Raw genomic sequence first — 16,956 nt, 5'->3', positions numbered from 1 at the left:
AGAGAGACAGAGAGATTTTCTAGTTGCTCTGTGTTCCCTCTTGCAAAGAGAAGAAAACTTAAATGTCCTAACATGCAAATCTTCAATCTGAACAGGAGCCCTACAGCACTGGACGGATGGTGCTCCTTGGCCGGTCAGGAAGGAGGTGGGGTGGAGAGTATCTGGCTCAGCATTTGCTATTCTAAAATTTCTCTCCAAGTCATTCGAGTAAAAACTTCTGAATCAAAAGAAAAAAAAAAGAAAAGAAAACTCAAGGTAGAAGAAAAAGATTACAAATTGTGTGTGTACATATATACATATATATGAAAAGTATACATACATATATGTATATATCCAGAATATGACGAATATGCATACACATATGTATATGTTCAGAATATAAAAAGAACTGTTACAACTCAACAACAAACCCAACCGAAGGAAGCAAAAGATTTGAACAGACATTTTCCCAAGAAAGGCATGTCCCAGCTCGATGGGAAGAAGACACTTGATATCATTAGTCACCAGGATAGCAGGGTCTGAATGGAAATGTGACACAGTCCACATACAATATAATGACTGCAATTTAAAAAAAAAACTGGTAATAACAACTGTTGGTGATGAGATGGACAGACTAGAACCTCATGCCCTGCTCACAGGAAAGCAAATACAGACACTCTGGAAAACACATCTGAGGTTCCTCAAATCGTTACACAGAGTCACCATACCACCTAGAAATTCTACTTTAAGCATGTACCCAAAAGTATTGAGAAATACCTACACACACACACACACACACACACACACACACAATGTTCATAGCAGTGTTGTCCATAATCACCCTCACATGTGAGCATTCTAAATCTCTGTCACTTGATGAATGAATAAATAAAATGTGGTCCACCACATGTCATAGTACTCAGGAATAAAATACCCAGGAGAGGCTATTCACAGGTGAACCTGACAAACACCATGCCAAACTCACTCATGCAATGCTACTTACATGCAAATTCCACAGGAGGAAAAGCCAGACAGACAGGAGGCAGATAATGATTGCCAGAATATAGACAGCTAATAGGTGGGGGGTGGGGGGTGTCTTTGGGAGAATGATGGGAATATTCTGAAATTTGATAGCAGTGTTGGTTACACATTGTAGATATACTAAAACTCAATAAACTGTTTATAATTTAAAACGATTAAAATGAGGCCTGGAGAAACGGCATGGTAGTTAAAAGAACACTGCATTTTTGCGAAAGACCTAAGTTGAATCCCCAGCCTTCACAACAACCTGTAAATCCAGCTCCAGGGAATCTGATGCCCTCTACTGGCCTCCACTGGCACTGCACTCACATGCCCTTACCCACACGCATATATAAACATTAATTAAAACTAAAAATCTTTGAATGGTTGAAACACTGAGTTTATTGCTGTTTAGATTTAACTTCTATTTTTAAAAAGGCTATCAACTTATGTGGCTGGAGTTGAAACCCACTAGGGAATCCTAGGAGCTTATGTAAACCATGTGTCTCAAAGATGCCTCAGTCAAAAGGGGAGAAAGCTGTTGGCTATTCATACACCAGTTCCATTGGCCTACAGCTGAAGGCTGCTCTTAGGAAGGATCAGTTTATCAGAACTTCGGGCCTACCTTTGAAAGTAATTCTTCGAGCCAAAGAAAGATTTGAGACAAAGAAATGCTGGCTCTGTGTTCCAGTGTGCCTCCAAAGGACACTGGCCAGGAAGCTCAGGCTGCTTGCTGGCATTTTTGCTATGCTGTAACAGTGAGAATAAATAAGAAACTGAGTAAGATGCATTAGAGAACGTTCTCAATAAATGTAAGTTGTTTGTATAGAAGGTTCAATAAGGCTTAACTATTTTATCAAAACAGTTGAGCTCACTGCAAGATGAAGATAGACTTCACATAGCTTTCTCTATAGGACAGAGTCTCTCCAATAGACAATTAAATTAAACAAAAACATACTAACCACTCTAAAAAGCATGCTAATCAGACAATCAAGTCGTCCAGAGGATATAATAAACAACTTTACATCTCTCCTCCTCCTCCTCCCTACCAAGTATCCTCTGTGGGGGAGGCAGCTGCTTTTCTCACAAAAAGGCCTTGAGGGTTGATGTTAATATCTGCTCAAGTTGCCCCACATCTGAACATCATGTGGTTTGTTATGTAGGTGTTTATTTGAGCTTCAAATAAACACATTTGCTGACAAGTTAGTGTAAAGGACCAAGATATGTGAACACCTGAGACCCTGGGATAGGCAGAGCAACACATCCCTCTCCCACATGTCCGACCTTCTGTTCTCCTTTGAAGAGCCCAGTATCTAGGCTGCTCCACGAAAGATGAATAACAGAAAACTGCTCAGCTCCAAATCCCAAGCAAGGGCACACAGCAAGGTCAGAGTGAGACTCATGCCTACCTGAGCAGGTAGTGGTTGATTATAGTGTCGAAGTAGCTGTAGTACACAGCGTTGTTCACGTGGCCGTACTGGTCGTTGTCCTGCCACCTGGTCTGGATGGGCAGAAAGTACCCATAGGCCTCCAGCTGCCGATGGTGATCCTCGGCTCGCTGATTGGCTGATGATGTAGATACGGAACCAGTGGCCTTTCTAGGAAGAAGCCTCCATGCCCAAGGAATCATAGTGACTACTGTTTCAGAATTCCTTCAAGGGAAAAAAAGGGACCATGGATATGAGTGTCTGAGAGATATCATCTAATCTTAGTTTTAAAAGCAACTGCATACAATTTTGACCACTGGTTTCAAAAGGATAATGATTCATTTTAGGAAATGAATCTTTCAAGATAATCCAAGTCCTTATTACAAACTCTAAGCACTCTCCTAAAGGACTTTTAGTGCCAATGAGATGGCTCAGTGATTAGAGATGCTGATGCCAAGGCTGGGAAGCAGAATTTGATCTCTTGGACCCACATGGCAAAAGAGTATGAAAATGGAGTCCTTCAGAGTTGTCCTCTGACATCCAAACATGCAGCGTTGTGCGCACACACACACACACACACACATGCATGCATACACATGCACACACACAAATAAATGCAATTTTAATTTTTTAAAGAAATGATTCTTTACTAAATTTGTTTTGTCACATCATACAGAAGCAGACAAAGCCTTTGTTTGAATTTTAAAAGAATAGGTTTTAAGTGTGTTCGCATGGAGTCTTCTGTTCTACAAAGTATTTTCAATAACATAAAAATCTAATGAAATCTGTAAAGTACTCAAGAGTATAAAAACACAGCTCAGGCCATCAGTATAAAATAGAATGTTCACCAGAATATATTATCAAGCGAGTCTGACAACTGTAAGTTTTAAAAAGTAAAGCATAATTAAATTTTTAAACAAATTATATCTTACAGGAAAAAAATTAATGCACTTTTACAAAAGGAAAAATGTAACTATATTCATTATTAAGAAACATTACCACATGTGCCATTCCAGTCTTGTAGTTCTGGATGTACCTTTTAAAGTGGGATCCTACCATATGTGTTGTTTTGAGCTCTTTACAGAACAATAGGCCACTAATGTGTTTACATATTCATCTGCTTCTGTGGCAGCATTAAATTCCATTATATCTCATTGCATTGATGCACCAGAATTTATCACATCCCACACTGATGCATATTTAGTGTTTTGATTCCAGTTTGGGTCATGAGATGGAAATCTTTCCAAATAAATCTTTATATGTATTCACTATTATTTCCTTAGGATAAATTCCTAGAAGCAAAATTGCTGGGCCAAAGGACAAATGAATTGTTAAGGATTTTGATATAAATTAATACCCTCCGGAAAGACGGTACCAATTTGTCCCCTCCCTAGCAATGCATGAGCAAGCCCATTTCCCTGTCAATTGTAAAATGCTTTGTCAATTTGACTGTGTTCTCTCATTTCCATATAAATTTAATGAAATGTGCTAAGTGGAGAGATGACTGCTAGTACCAGCAATGATGGAGTAACTCAGATCTGAATCAGTTTCTCTCTGTGTGAGAAGATGTCGCAGAACAGCCGCTGGAAGCTGTTAGAAAATGAGGAAGGTGGGCTTTACAGACCACAGCCTAGGGACAGGATGACACCTTAGTGAGGTCCTCATTCGGGATCTAACAATAGCTGAGGACACATTAGCGAGCTAGAACTCGTGTTCATTTATTCGTTTTGTTCGTTCCTTGCTGTCTAAGGGATAGAAGCCTGAACCTTAAACATGCTCTGAAAATGCTCTACCATTGAACCCTGGCCCAAATTTGTGATGTTCTTGCTATGCTAGAAGAGGCAGTGACATTGGAAGGAGAGCAAGCTTCAGAGAAGAGACTGATAATGCCATTCCTATTAAGGCACTCAATGAGGCATAAGCTCATTGAGGGAGACAGAGAAAGAACCCAGCAGGAAGCACAATGGTCATGAAGCTGAAGGTTTAAGAAGAAAATAAAAGTCTTATGGTGCTAATGGTACAAAAATCAGCTTTCAAGGTTTCTGAGGAGTGGGACAAAGGCTAGTGGGTGGGAAGACAGGGCACTCAGAATGCATGAAGAACTTTACAACTTCCACAAGAAAAAAAAAAGATTTTTTAAAACCCAATTGAAAAGCCCACAAGGGCTGGGAGGTAGCTCAATTGGAAGAGTGCCTGCCTAGCATATACAAAGCCCTGGACTCCACGCTCAGGATGATAGAAACGAGGCATGATGGGCATCCTAGCACTAAGACACAGAGGCAGGAAGATCAGCTCAAGGTCATCCTCGGCTGCATGTTGAGTTGAATGAGCTGTGGAACATTCAGAGTATAGTACAGAACAGTGCACATCTATAAACTGACGATGTATGGAATATTAAAAACTTAAAAAGACTACCAAGAAATCAAATAGTCCAATTAATAAACAGGGTAATGAGATGAACGGATAGTTCTCAAAAGATACGGTACAAATGTACAATAAACAATGTTCAACATCCTTAGCTATTAGGGAAATGCAAATTAAAACAACACCCAGATTCTCTATCCCCCAGTCAGAATGGCTACCATTAAGAAAAATAGCAACAACACAAAAATTTGGAGGAATATGTAGAGATAAGAGAACTCTTATACAACAGCACTGGGAGGAATGTAAATTAGTAATTAGTCCACACATTGTGAAGTCCGTATGGAGGAAAAGAAAAAAACAAACAAACAAACAAAAACCAACAAAACCAGCCATATCTGAAAATAGCTACTCCTGAAAATAGGCCCAAAGAAGTCTGATCATCAGATCCCAGAGATACTTCAATTCAGTGTTTATTGCAGCCCTATTCATACTCGGCAAACTATGGAGTCAGCCCTGGTGTCTGTCAAAAGATGAATGGAAAAAGAAGTGTGTTATAGTCAATCCTAAAGAAGAATGAATCACATCTGTTGGAGGAGTATGAGAGCAGGCTGGAGATTATCAAGCTAAGAGAACAAACTACACTCAGAAAGACAGACATTGCAGGTTGTCTCCTGGAACTGTAGGTTTTACATAGATATAAAATATGCGAATAGTACATGGAGGTAAGCATGAGACTGTGGAAATGAAAGGTAATGATGAGAGGGAAGAGAGGAACTGTCAGAGCATATGCTGTTCACTATGAACATGTCCTTAGGAAACACATCAGCACTGCACAGAAATGCTGTGGGAAGTTGTGCTACTGATGATTTCTAGGGCCTATTTATTCCTAACTCCCAAAAGGAAAGTGTTAAAGAGCACCTATAAAATGTTCTCCTTGTGTTTAAAAGGAACTATGAGGTGATAGGATGCGAATGTATTTATTTACTTACTTATATTTACAAACAGAAACTCAGGAAGGCATATTAACATGGGAGGTGGGGAGGAAGGCAGTATACATTTCTGCTGGTGTTTTTTTAAATCATTTTGGCTTGAGATGATGATATTACTAACAATAGAGGAAGGTGTAAAATCCAACATGAAATATAGACAAAGGCAAATGAATCCAATGACTTGTTTTCAAATAAAAATATCACACTAAGCAGACAAATATGATTTTGACTAAACAGTCTGGAGACAAAAGTGATCAGTTAACAAATATTAAGCATTAGAGTTATTAATTTTTATAGCAATGGGGTTAGAGTTATTAATTTTTATAGCAATGGGGTTAGTAAGTCTGGATCAGCCTCATGTGAGTATAAACCTAAGACAGTAAAAAAAAAAAATGAAAACAGCGAAGAGTGTGAACCAGAAAAGAAGTATGAACCAGAAAAGAAGTGTGAACCAGGAAAGAAGTGTGAACCAGAAAAGAAGTGTGAACCAGAAAAGAAGTGTGAACCAGAAAAGAAGTGTGATCCAGAAAAGAAGTGTGAACCAGAAAAGAAGTGTGATCCAGATTCCTCACCTGGAGAAAAGACTTAAACACTACTCGGAGAGGCTGGGGAAGTGGCTCAATGGTTAAGAGCATTAAGAGCATTCACAGTTCTTTCAGAGGACCCAAAGACAGTTCTCAGCACCCATACCCAGCAGTTCACACTGCCTGTAGCTTCAGCTCCTTGGGGTCTGCCTGACACTCTCCTCTGGCCTCTAGTTACTTATATATACCACATGGTACACTTTCACAGAAACCCACATAGCACACACACACATAAATACAAATGAATCTTTTTAAAACTAAAGACATAAAAGAGAAAGACTAAAATTAACTGTCTAGCATTAGACTGGATTTGTGAATATGAGAGAGAGAGAGAGAGAGAGAGAGAAAGAGAGAGAGGGAGAGGGAGAGGGAGAGGGAGAGGGAGAGGGAGAGGGAGAGAGAGAGAGAGAGAGAGAGAGAGAGGTCAATCTTATATGTACTCAGTATATACACAGAGACTGTCCAGCAGCACCTGGTGTCCAACTTTTAATTTCTAAGTACCATTGTCCCCACATAAGAACCAGAGGCTCTGAAGACATGGAAGATTCTAGTATTAGAACAGATGAAGTAAAATCATGGAACACACTGCTGCACCAAGCATTCAGAAATGCTTGGAGAACTCCAGAGGAATGCTGTGCACTGGATGACTGACTCAATTAGCTCCCTTATACACCTCGGGGTGATCTGTGTAAGTGTGTCACTCACGTGGACTGGGTTCTCTCTCTCATCGTCAGTCAAGACAATGCTCCATAAACATGCTTATAGGCCACTATAAACTACCTCAAACTTGTGGTGTGGAATTTTAAAAAAAGTCTGTCATCCAAGATACATTTAAAATGAGAAATTTCTGGGGGTGGAGAGATGGCTCGGTGGTTAAGAGTACCTGTTACTCTTACAGAAGACTATAATTTTGTTCTCAGCACCCATACTGAATGGTTCACAACCTCCTGTAACTCCAATTCCATAGGATCCAACACCCACTCTGACCTCAAGCCCCTACTTATACACATGTAACCATACACATACATCCGAATAAAGATAAAATGAATTTTTAAGTGAGAAGATTCTTGTTGTTGTTGTTGGTGGTGGTGGTGGTGCTGGTGCTGGTGGTGGTGGTGGTGGTGGTGGTTTTGTTTGGTTTTTTATTTTTACAAAACAGGGTTTCTCTGGGTAGTCCGGGCTGTCCTGACACTCACTTTGTAGACCAGGTTGGCCTCCAACTTGTAGAGATCCACCTGCCTCTGCCTCCCAAGTGCTGGGATTAAAGATGTGAGCCACCATGTCCAGCTAAGAGATTCTTACGTCTACATTTTTTTCTATGACTTTTCTTAAGAAATCAGACTTCATCGTTATATCTTTTGTTAAAACATTAATGCCATCCACATAAACACTCAAAACTCTTCACAGGGAAGAAGGCAGATGTTGAGCGTTCCAGATGGAATTCTGATTGATAGCTGTGGGAACATGAAAATGAATCGTTCTTAAAAGGCAATCAGCTAGGACTGTATGATCAAGTCACAAGGAACAGTGGCATAAGGCAACAACAACCAACAATGACACCTGCTTCACAGATATTCACATGCTACCGATAACTTTAAGGTCATCCTGAGCCCTTTGAAAATGTGCCTTTAAGCCACTTAGCCACACAGAAAGTTGTCACCGATGGGCACTTCTCTGAAGTCTAGGTGTGTGGGGGATGAGGGGAGGCGGATCCTGTCTTACTGAGACATTCCTGGGCAGCTGTGAAGATATTAGCTATTTTACCCAATTTCTTCCAAGCTGAAACATAATAGTACATTACGAATCTGTTTTGATGTTACTTAATCTAATGAAAAAAAATGTTCATCTTTTTGATAAGTGCTCATTAGCCGTTTTTTTTCTGACATAAACAGACAAGAAAGATGTTCTCTTGCTGCGTTTAAAACCCAGCTCAGCTAATTACAGTGCAATGACTCAAAGAACAAAATCAGCAAGCTGAAGTTTCTCACTTGAATTGTCTTTATAGTTGAATTAAAAATCTAACGGAAAAATTAAAAGGGCTCCACCAGTGTGCTTTGCACTCAGACGGATCCAGGTTTAAATAAACAGAGGCCATGTTCAGCTCACAATAGAAGATTTCAATGCCAACTGCTCTCTGAATTTGCTAACGGGGGAAGTGGGGGAGAAGGGTGTTCTCCATTTGGGGAACAGTGACGGATGTGTGTGTGTACAGTGGATCCATTTCACTAAGTCCCCTGTGAAGACAGGAACCAAGATGCAGACAGCATCCGGTCAAGATTGGAGCCAGATTTGAGCCAGAGGAAAGTGTGAGGCCAGGTGGCTCCCGTATGAGTCCATCTTGCTCAGCCAGGTTACTAACATCCTGATGCTTTTAGGACTATCAGCTGGTTTGGGCTTTCAGTTTACAATGTTAGTCTACTAAAGCAGTATCCTGAAGGAGCCTGAAACAACTAACGTCATGTCCCCCAAAAGATTTCAGCTCCAGGAAAAAAATAAAAACTCTAGCAAGCATATTCTGAACTTTTAGCCATCCTAAATGTCATTATGACTCAAAGGATTACTCATTTCATCTATTTTTAAAATATTTCTTTTATTTTTGAGATTATACTAGAAATACATCATTTCTTCTTCCCCTTTCCAAACCCTCCCATACTATCCCTCCTTGATCTCTTTCAAATTCATTCCCTCTTTCTTCATTAAGTGTGTGTGTGTGTGTGTGTGTGTGACTATATATGAATACAACCTGCTCAGTTTGCAATGTTACCTGTATGTATATGTTTTCAGGATGGACCATTTGGGATTGGTACGTTATCTGTGTGCTCCTCTCTAGGGAAGACTTTTTCTTAGCTCTCAGCATTCCTTAATGCCTGTAGTTCTTTGTTAGCCTCGAGACCTCCAAAGCTTGTTCCCCCCATGCACTCCTCCCCAGAGTCCAGGTTAGCATGTCTACTGTCCTTGTTCAGTTCATGTTCAGATAGTCATGTTGTGGAGATTTTATGGGTGTAGCCTCTGACATTCCTAAAAGATATGATCTCACAGCAAACCCCATGGTCCTCTGGCTCATAAATCTCTCTGCCCATTTTTATTATAAAATATATTCACTTGAAGCTAGAAATTTAGAAAATTATTCTGGATCTTCGATGTACAAATTATGCTCATTGTGACCCAAATTCCCACCACAACGGAGCAAGGAAAATTAATTAAACATAACCCACTTTCCCCCTTTCCCTAAGAAGGCAGTGTTTGAATGAATACCTAGAGTTTTATTAAAGTTCATCTAAATGAACAGCAAAACAACAAAAGAGAAGTCTGCTACTGAGTTCATTCAATGAGTGGCTGCCTGGGTGAGTTCATTGATGATGTCAACAGTCCTTAGATAGATGCTGATATTTAATCTTTGTTGTCTATTTAACTGGATTTAGAATCACTTAGGAGGCTGGTGCCACAAATATCTGGATGCATGTAAGGATGTTCTCAGGGATCGTTTAATTCCAAAGGAAAACCTCCCCCACAATAAATGTAAACGACACCATCCATGGGTTGGGAACCCATGCAAATTAAAAAGAAAGGCAGTGTCCCAAGTGCTGACATCCTTTTTTCTCTGCTTCGTAGTCAAGCATGGTATGAACTGCTTTGCTCTACACCCTACCCAACAGAGGGACTGACACCCTCGAAACTGTGAACCCAATACGTTCCTCCCCATTTAAGCTGTTTCTGTCAAGCATTTCATCTAATACAGGAACTAAGGAAAAACGTCTACATGTGCCGTGCAGTAACTCAAATTGCCCCTAGCTTTATTGAATAGGAAAATGGCTGTCTTTCATTAACCAAGCTGCAAGCATAGCACAGCTGCACCCTGAGGCAACATGCAAAACTTGGAGATTACATGTGATCATTTAGCATCTATCTCCTTCTCCAGACAGAGGCTCTCTGAGAGCAGGAAACCAGGCTTACTTCTGTCTGATCCCGTCAGGCATTCAAAATATATGTAAAGAGTGAGTGAGTGTATATTGGTGGGTATTAGGATAAAGCTGTGACTTCAGAATGTGCTATATACAGTAAAAAAAAAATGTGCAAATTTTAATTCAATTTAAATAAACAAGTGGAAGAAATAAAATTCTAGAGAACTGAGCCAAAACATGTGCTTGCATTTCAGCTCAAAGCAGAGACAAAGGCACAATTGGGAGACAAAAAGGGCCACACCTGCAGTGCAGTTCAGGACTATCTTGCTCCATAACTCACCCCAAGCTAGGAACGACAGCTCTAAGCTGAATGGGTTTACAGAATGGTGAAACAGTGTTGGCCAAAGGCACAAGTTTACCTCCTAGCTGCTTATCCTTGCCATACTCCCACTGAAAGTTAATTGGCAGTCAAGAAGTATTAAAAACTAGGACCTTTCTTAAAATCACATTTTAATCAGCATGTAATTGTACGTACTTATGAGATGTAGTGTTACATCTCTATACCGGTATGTACTATGTGATTAGTATATCACTAGATGTACTAGTGGGGTAGGTGGGGTAGATGACATACGTATCACTGCAAAGATTTCTTTGTGTTGAACACATTCAGCTTCTTTCTACTAATCACAATAGCAATCATCCTCCTTCTATCCCTGCCCACCCTGCTCTGCTAACGTCTACTCTACGTCTACCAACATTTTAGCTTCCATATGGAACACATTTCTCTACGCATTTCACTTGCTCCTTCTACGTTGCTGCAAATGACAAAACTTATTTCCTTCATGATTGAATATTCATATATAAATATCAATCATACACATACATATAGGCATATATAACCTAGTTTTGCAGTGCATTATCAATAGAAATCATCTAGGGAATATATATATACATATATGTGTGCATATATGCATATATATATGAGAGAATGAATATATATACACTGAATATATACAATGAAAATATATCTCTATATTTGTATAATATACATAAATGTATATACATATAACACATATACATACACATACACACATATAAATATACACATATATGACAATGAATATTATTTCTGTTGATAAAACGCTGACCAAAACTAGATTGGGGAGGGAAGGACTTATTTTATCTTACACTTTATAGTCTGTTCCTAAAGGAAATAAGGGCAGGAACTCAAGGCAGGAACTTGGAGGCAGGAACTGAAGGAAAGTCATGTAAGAGTGCTACTTACCTGCTTGCTCAGCCTGCTTTCTTATACAAGCCAGGATCATGTGTCTAAGGGTGAAGCCTTTCACACTGAGCCAGCTTCTTCTACATCAACCAATAATCAAAGAAAATGTCTCCACAGACTTACTTATAGGCAAGACTTAGACTTTTTCTCAACTGACATTCCCTCCTCCAAGATGACTCTAGCTTATGTCAAGATGTCTCTTCAACATGTGAATGCCAGTTTCTGTGGACATATTCCTGGTCGTAGGCTTGCTGCATGACATGGCAGCTCTACTCGTACTTTTTTGATAAGTCTCCACACTGCTTTCTATAGCAATGTCACTGTTTATATTTAAGGAGTGAGGCCTTCAACATTATCTTTTTCAGATTCATAACTCATCAAAGTACAGAGAATAAGTGGCTCCTCGGTGCTCAACACTAAATGGAACTTCCCCATCACCCCCAAAATGGTTAATCTCCATTAGCAACTTGTTGAAATCTAAAATCACCTGGAAGAAGGGTCTCTTGACATGCCTATGGGGAATTATCATGGTTAGTCTAACTGAATTAAGAAGACCAGCCCACTGTGGGCAGCACCATTCCCTGTGCTGGGATCCTAGACTGTATATAAAGAAGAAAATGATCTGAGAACACAAGTTCATCATTCTCTTTAATTTAACTGTGGATACAATATGACCAGCTATCTTAACCTCTTGCTGTTGGGACTTTATCACCATAATAGACTGTTACTATGATCCAAAATAAATTCTTCCTTTATAAGTTGGTTTTGTTAAGTACCTTATCACAACAGTAAGAACAACAAAATAACTAAGGAAGGCTAATGGAGCATTACAGAAAAAGGAACGGAAAAAGTGTATGAGCTGCAAGGTAGAGGGGAGCCTTGGGAAATCTGTTTTCTGAGCATGACATGGCTGTTGTACCCTTAAATTTACAGCAGCAGTGACTACCTGCATAAGACTGCACAGGGTTGGGACCACCAACATTCTATCATGGAACAGTGTGGCACTCATGAGTTGTAGAGACAGTAGAAGTCGTAGCCCTCAGTATAGTAAATTGCCCTTGTTCCCAGCTATGTTTACATAGGCATCCCTAATTAAATGCAATGGAACATGCACAAAAGGCCATGGAAGTCGGGGGACTTGTTGGAAAAAAAGAGGGGATTCAGCAGGAGGAGAAACAGGATAAGAGCACACAATGGGGTCAATGTGATCAAAGTGCATTATATACTACATGTAATAATTAACAACATTGTATACAATTGTAAAAATTAAAGCAGAAGAAAGTTTAAGAGGGTGGGGGGCCTCTGTGTTGGAACATGACCTTGCAGACTCTAGGACTTAGGTCCTACTGCCACTATCACACATAAAGGAGGGTAGAAACATGGTCCAGAGACTCCATGTCTCTTGGCCCACAGTGAGTCCCTTTCTGAAGGGCTCTCCCAGGAATAGTTGGCAGTCATCTATCAGTTGTTCTTCATTTGTTTGTTTATGACAGGGTCTTCTTTTGTCAGGCTAGCCTCAAACTTGCTATGAAGGCAAGGTTGCAAGCTTCTAATCTTCCTGCCTCCAACTCCCACATGCTAGGACTACCACGCCGGCTGTTAGTCTCTCATTAATGACTACATGTAAAGAAGAAAGTCCACTGTTTTGTTTTGGAGTTTGTTGCTTGGTTTGTTTTTACTTTCATCTTGGAGCGTCTAGCTTTTCCACTTTAGTTTCCTCTCTGGTATTTCACACTCCACCTCCTGCTGTAGAAAGAACAGGGAGATGCTTTATAAACCAGTTACTAGTAAATGCAATGTGGGGATCCTTGGAGTCTGCATCTTAAGTGGTTATCCTGATTATTATAAAGAGTGGGCTTTGCTGCTGTTACATAAGTCAATTCCTGAGGGTAGGAGGGACTGGGACTTTTAATTGATGTTTAGGTCACAGGAGCTCCATCAGGGAATGTATATAATACCTGGTTTTTATGAGCAAGCTCCCTCTCATCGCTTTTCCATTTTTGTATCAAATTAAGGACACTGTCCACATTGCTCTTCTAGAGGATGTAGTATGTAGGGCACTGTCTTGGGAAGCAGAGACCAGACCCTTAGCAGCAGACTCTAAACCTGGTGGTCCCTTGATCTTTGACTTCTCAACCTCCAGAACAGTGAGAAATACATTTCTCTCTTTTTTAAATAAGTCACCCAGTACCATGTAGTCAAGAGCACAGTGGTATCAACTAGTAAATGCAGAGACAAAGCCCAGAGGGTTAGGTTCAAACACAAAATGAAGAGGCTATAAGAGAAATGAAAGTGAAGGTCAAGAGAGGAAAAATCAGTTAGCCACCCTGAACCTGCTTCCCCTCTACAAACAGGAGAGGTTAATGTACAATTTTGAATTTAGGTGTAAATTGCATTGTCAACTGCACAAGAACTTGATGGAGAATTTCCGATAAGAACCAAAAGTTTTCACTGATGACAGAAGTGATGCATATACATCATGACACATGTGACTGTTAAAGGTAAACAGTCTTTGAGTAAGAGTAAAAGTCCTTGCCATGTTTCTTTCTGCCTCATTTGGAGATACACTGGGACAGTTTCATGGGGCGACTGCTTTAAATTCCAAAGGGCCAGCATGGCAAAGGCCTGGAAACTACAGTCCATGGGATGAGAAAGAGCATCCCACAGCATCAAGAACGGTTCCCATGGCACACAAGAAGCCTGACCCTCTTCCCCATCTCAGCTTCCATGGCACACGAGAAGAGAAAGCCCAGCCTTCTCTGCATCTCAGATCAGCAGACAGCAAAGGACTTCGCATGGGAAAATCAATATACAATTTTAGACATATATGCATATATGCATCTTTATAAATATATAATAAATCCATCTATATTTTGTCTCTTCCTTGAAGCATTTTAAGGTGGCTTATAGTACTATAGTAATAATTGCAAAGTATCACACAGGGGAAAATGGATAAGGAAGGTCTTTTCCCTGTTTCTTTCAGAGTAGTAAAGTCATAAATGTCACTGAGGTGGCCCCATATCTGATCTGCACAAGCCTGCTCACCTCCTACAGCGCATGCACTCAGCTTTAGTGTCTCTGGTCTGGTTACTCAATACGTCCTTGACACCAACAGCTACTGAGCACCAGAAACACAACAGTAATTAAAAAGAAGACTCCTTCCCCCAAAGACTTCATTGTCTGGGGTCCAATATTCCTCCAGCAGTGAAAAGAGAGCTTAAAAATAAGTAACCGACAACATTAACTTAGAAAGTGCAAAGTTTAAAAAGACGAGACAGTTTCCAAAAATTGAAAGGCTACACATGATTAATCTTTTTATTTGGTTTTAAACTATTCCATTTTATTTGCACTTTTACTTGGAGAATCTGTAGCTTCCACTCAGATCTAAGTAAGTTATAAATATATTACAAATGAGTGTGTACAGGATGACACGAAAGTAGAGAGACTTAATGAAAGTGTTCTAGAGTTAGCTGTCTGGGTTTCAAATCCGAGCCTGGCTGATGGATATGATTTTTAGATTACATTAGTTTCAATGAATTAGATGAGACTTTAAGCAAGTTATTTAACATGCCTGAGCATAAATTTCTTCATCTTTAAAATGTGAATGCTAATATGCCATGTAAACTAAATGTCATGGTGTATATAAAACGCTTAGCATGAGGGTTGGTGGGTAGTAAGTGTCCAGGCGGTAGCCACTAGGTTTCACTACCTTTGTGTTTGAAGATGCTCCATGTAGAGATGGCAGTGATGACTACAGTGAGATGAGCTGTCATGTCATCATCTCCACCTCTGCAAACAAACTATGGGATCCCACAGTCTAAAGTTTGAGCTCAATAACCCAAAAAACCCCACAAATATCTAAAGCACGTTTAAAACTCACAAATTAAAAGCCAGGGTGGGCAAAGGTGATGGTCATTGAGCCCATAGGCTTGAGTTTGATTCTAGAACTCACAGTAGAGGAAGAGAACCAACTTCCGAATTTGCCCTCTGACTTCCATACACATGCCATGGTATGCAGGCATGCACACTTATGCACACACAAGGTAAAATAAATAAATGAATGAACAAATGTTAAGAAAACAAAAATTTCATGTTAAGTATACATGTCCACACCTGTAATCCCAACACTTATGAGACAGAGACAAGGTGAATCAAAAACTCAAGAGCAGTCTGGCCTACATATAAAGATTCTACCTCAAGAAACCCAAGAGCTGGGAATGTAGCTTGGTGGCGAACTGCTTGCCTCCCATGTGCAAGGTCCTGGGTTAGATCCAAGAACCAAAAAACAAACAAACAAAAAACTGTGATGATGTGGGATTCACTTTGCCATTTCATGTAGCTGAGCGACTTGGTCTCCATCATGCTTGGGAAGGAGCTGCGCCAGGGAGCTTTTAAGTTTGCATCCTACTAGACAATTCTACATTTGAATTTGAACCAACTGGAGAGTAATAACAAAGGAAGCATGCCAAGGCCTGAAGAGATAGCTGGATGATCAGCAACGCTGGCCATCCCAGCTTGGTGACCTGCGTTCAATCTCATGGCCCACATAGTGGAAAGAGAGAACCAGCTCTCCTAAGTTGTTCTCTGATGTCATGACCATGTGTGCCCCCCCCACACACAAATATATAAGTAAGTAAGATTTTAAAATGCCTGCAGCCCCAGTGCTGTGGAGAGTGGAGGCAGGAGGAGCTCTAGGGCTTGGTGGAAGCCAACCCAGCTCCAGGTTCCATGAAAGAACCTATTTCAAGGGAGTAAGACAGAGTGGCAAAACAGAACAACAGAGAACCTCTTCTGACCTCTGTGCACATGGAAATGTGTGTATAACACACACACACACACACACACACACACACACACACCACTCATACACATGGACAAAGAAAAACATAAAGATGAGCCAAAGAGAAGAGGAAAGCAGAGAAAATGAGGGAGGCAGGAAATCAGGCAAGTACACAGGCCTGAACCTCTCTAAAAGAAGTGAAGGCAGTTTCCAAATCACTACAAAGTAAGATATCCCAAAACATGAGATGAAATTGAAAAGCACTGATTAAATAACACCGAGATGAAACAGAAAATCTGATAGCAGGCTTTCTGTTTTATCTCAGGACCTGAGCTGTCAAATGTCAGGATTTTCCATCACAGCCTAGCAAGCCTTGTCTTAGTCAATCTCCCTCCTGTACCAGAAGGTGTAAGCTCTGAGGAGCTATAGCATTGAATCCCAGAGACAGCCAGCGATGGCACTCCCAAATGTGGTTCCTTTGTAAAATGTTCACCTGGGGAGTGAGCGTGCAGAGAAGTCATTAGTCGGAACACTTCAAATGTTTGCACTGGAGTGCTGAGGAGGTGATTCAGTCAATAAAGTGTTCACTGTGCAATCATGAGAGCCGAGTAAAACTCTCAGAATTC

The 16,956-nt window shown here is 40.3% G+C and overlaps 1 protein-coding gene across 2 annotated transcripts in view; it reads right to left on the bottom strand.

Annotated features, from left to right (window-relative positions):
• LOC114620862 overlaps positions 1-16,956 on the bottom strand; it is a 154,104-nt gene that overhangs the window by 80,113 nt on the left and 57,035 nt on the right. The window contains exons 2-3 of one of the 2 annotated variants that reach the window (XM_028767030.1): positions 2,409-2,651; positions 1,625-1,749 (exon numbers count right to left, since the gene is read on the bottom strand). In XM_028767030.1, coding sequence (XP_028622863.1) covers positions 1,625-1,749; positions 2,409-2,629 — 346 coding nt within the window. In that variant the 5' untranslated portion in view covers positions 2,630-2,651. The remainder of the gene's footprint in view (positions 1-1,624; positions 1,750-2,408; positions 2,652-16,956) is intronic. The other variant, XM_028767029.1, reaches the window with a different exon arrangement.

Source organism: Grammomys surdaster, unplaced genomic scaffold (genome assembly GCF_004785775.1).
Source record: "Grammomys surdaster isolate TR1022 unplaced genomic scaffold, NIH_TR_1.0 170, whole genome shotgun sequence".
In the NCBI taxonomy this organism is placed as follows: Eukaryota; Metazoa; Chordata; class Mammalia; order Rodentia; family Muridae; genus Grammomys; species Grammomys surdaster.
Note: the sequence above shows the minus strand (reverse complement) of the source record. Positions and strands in the feature narration are given on the sequence as shown.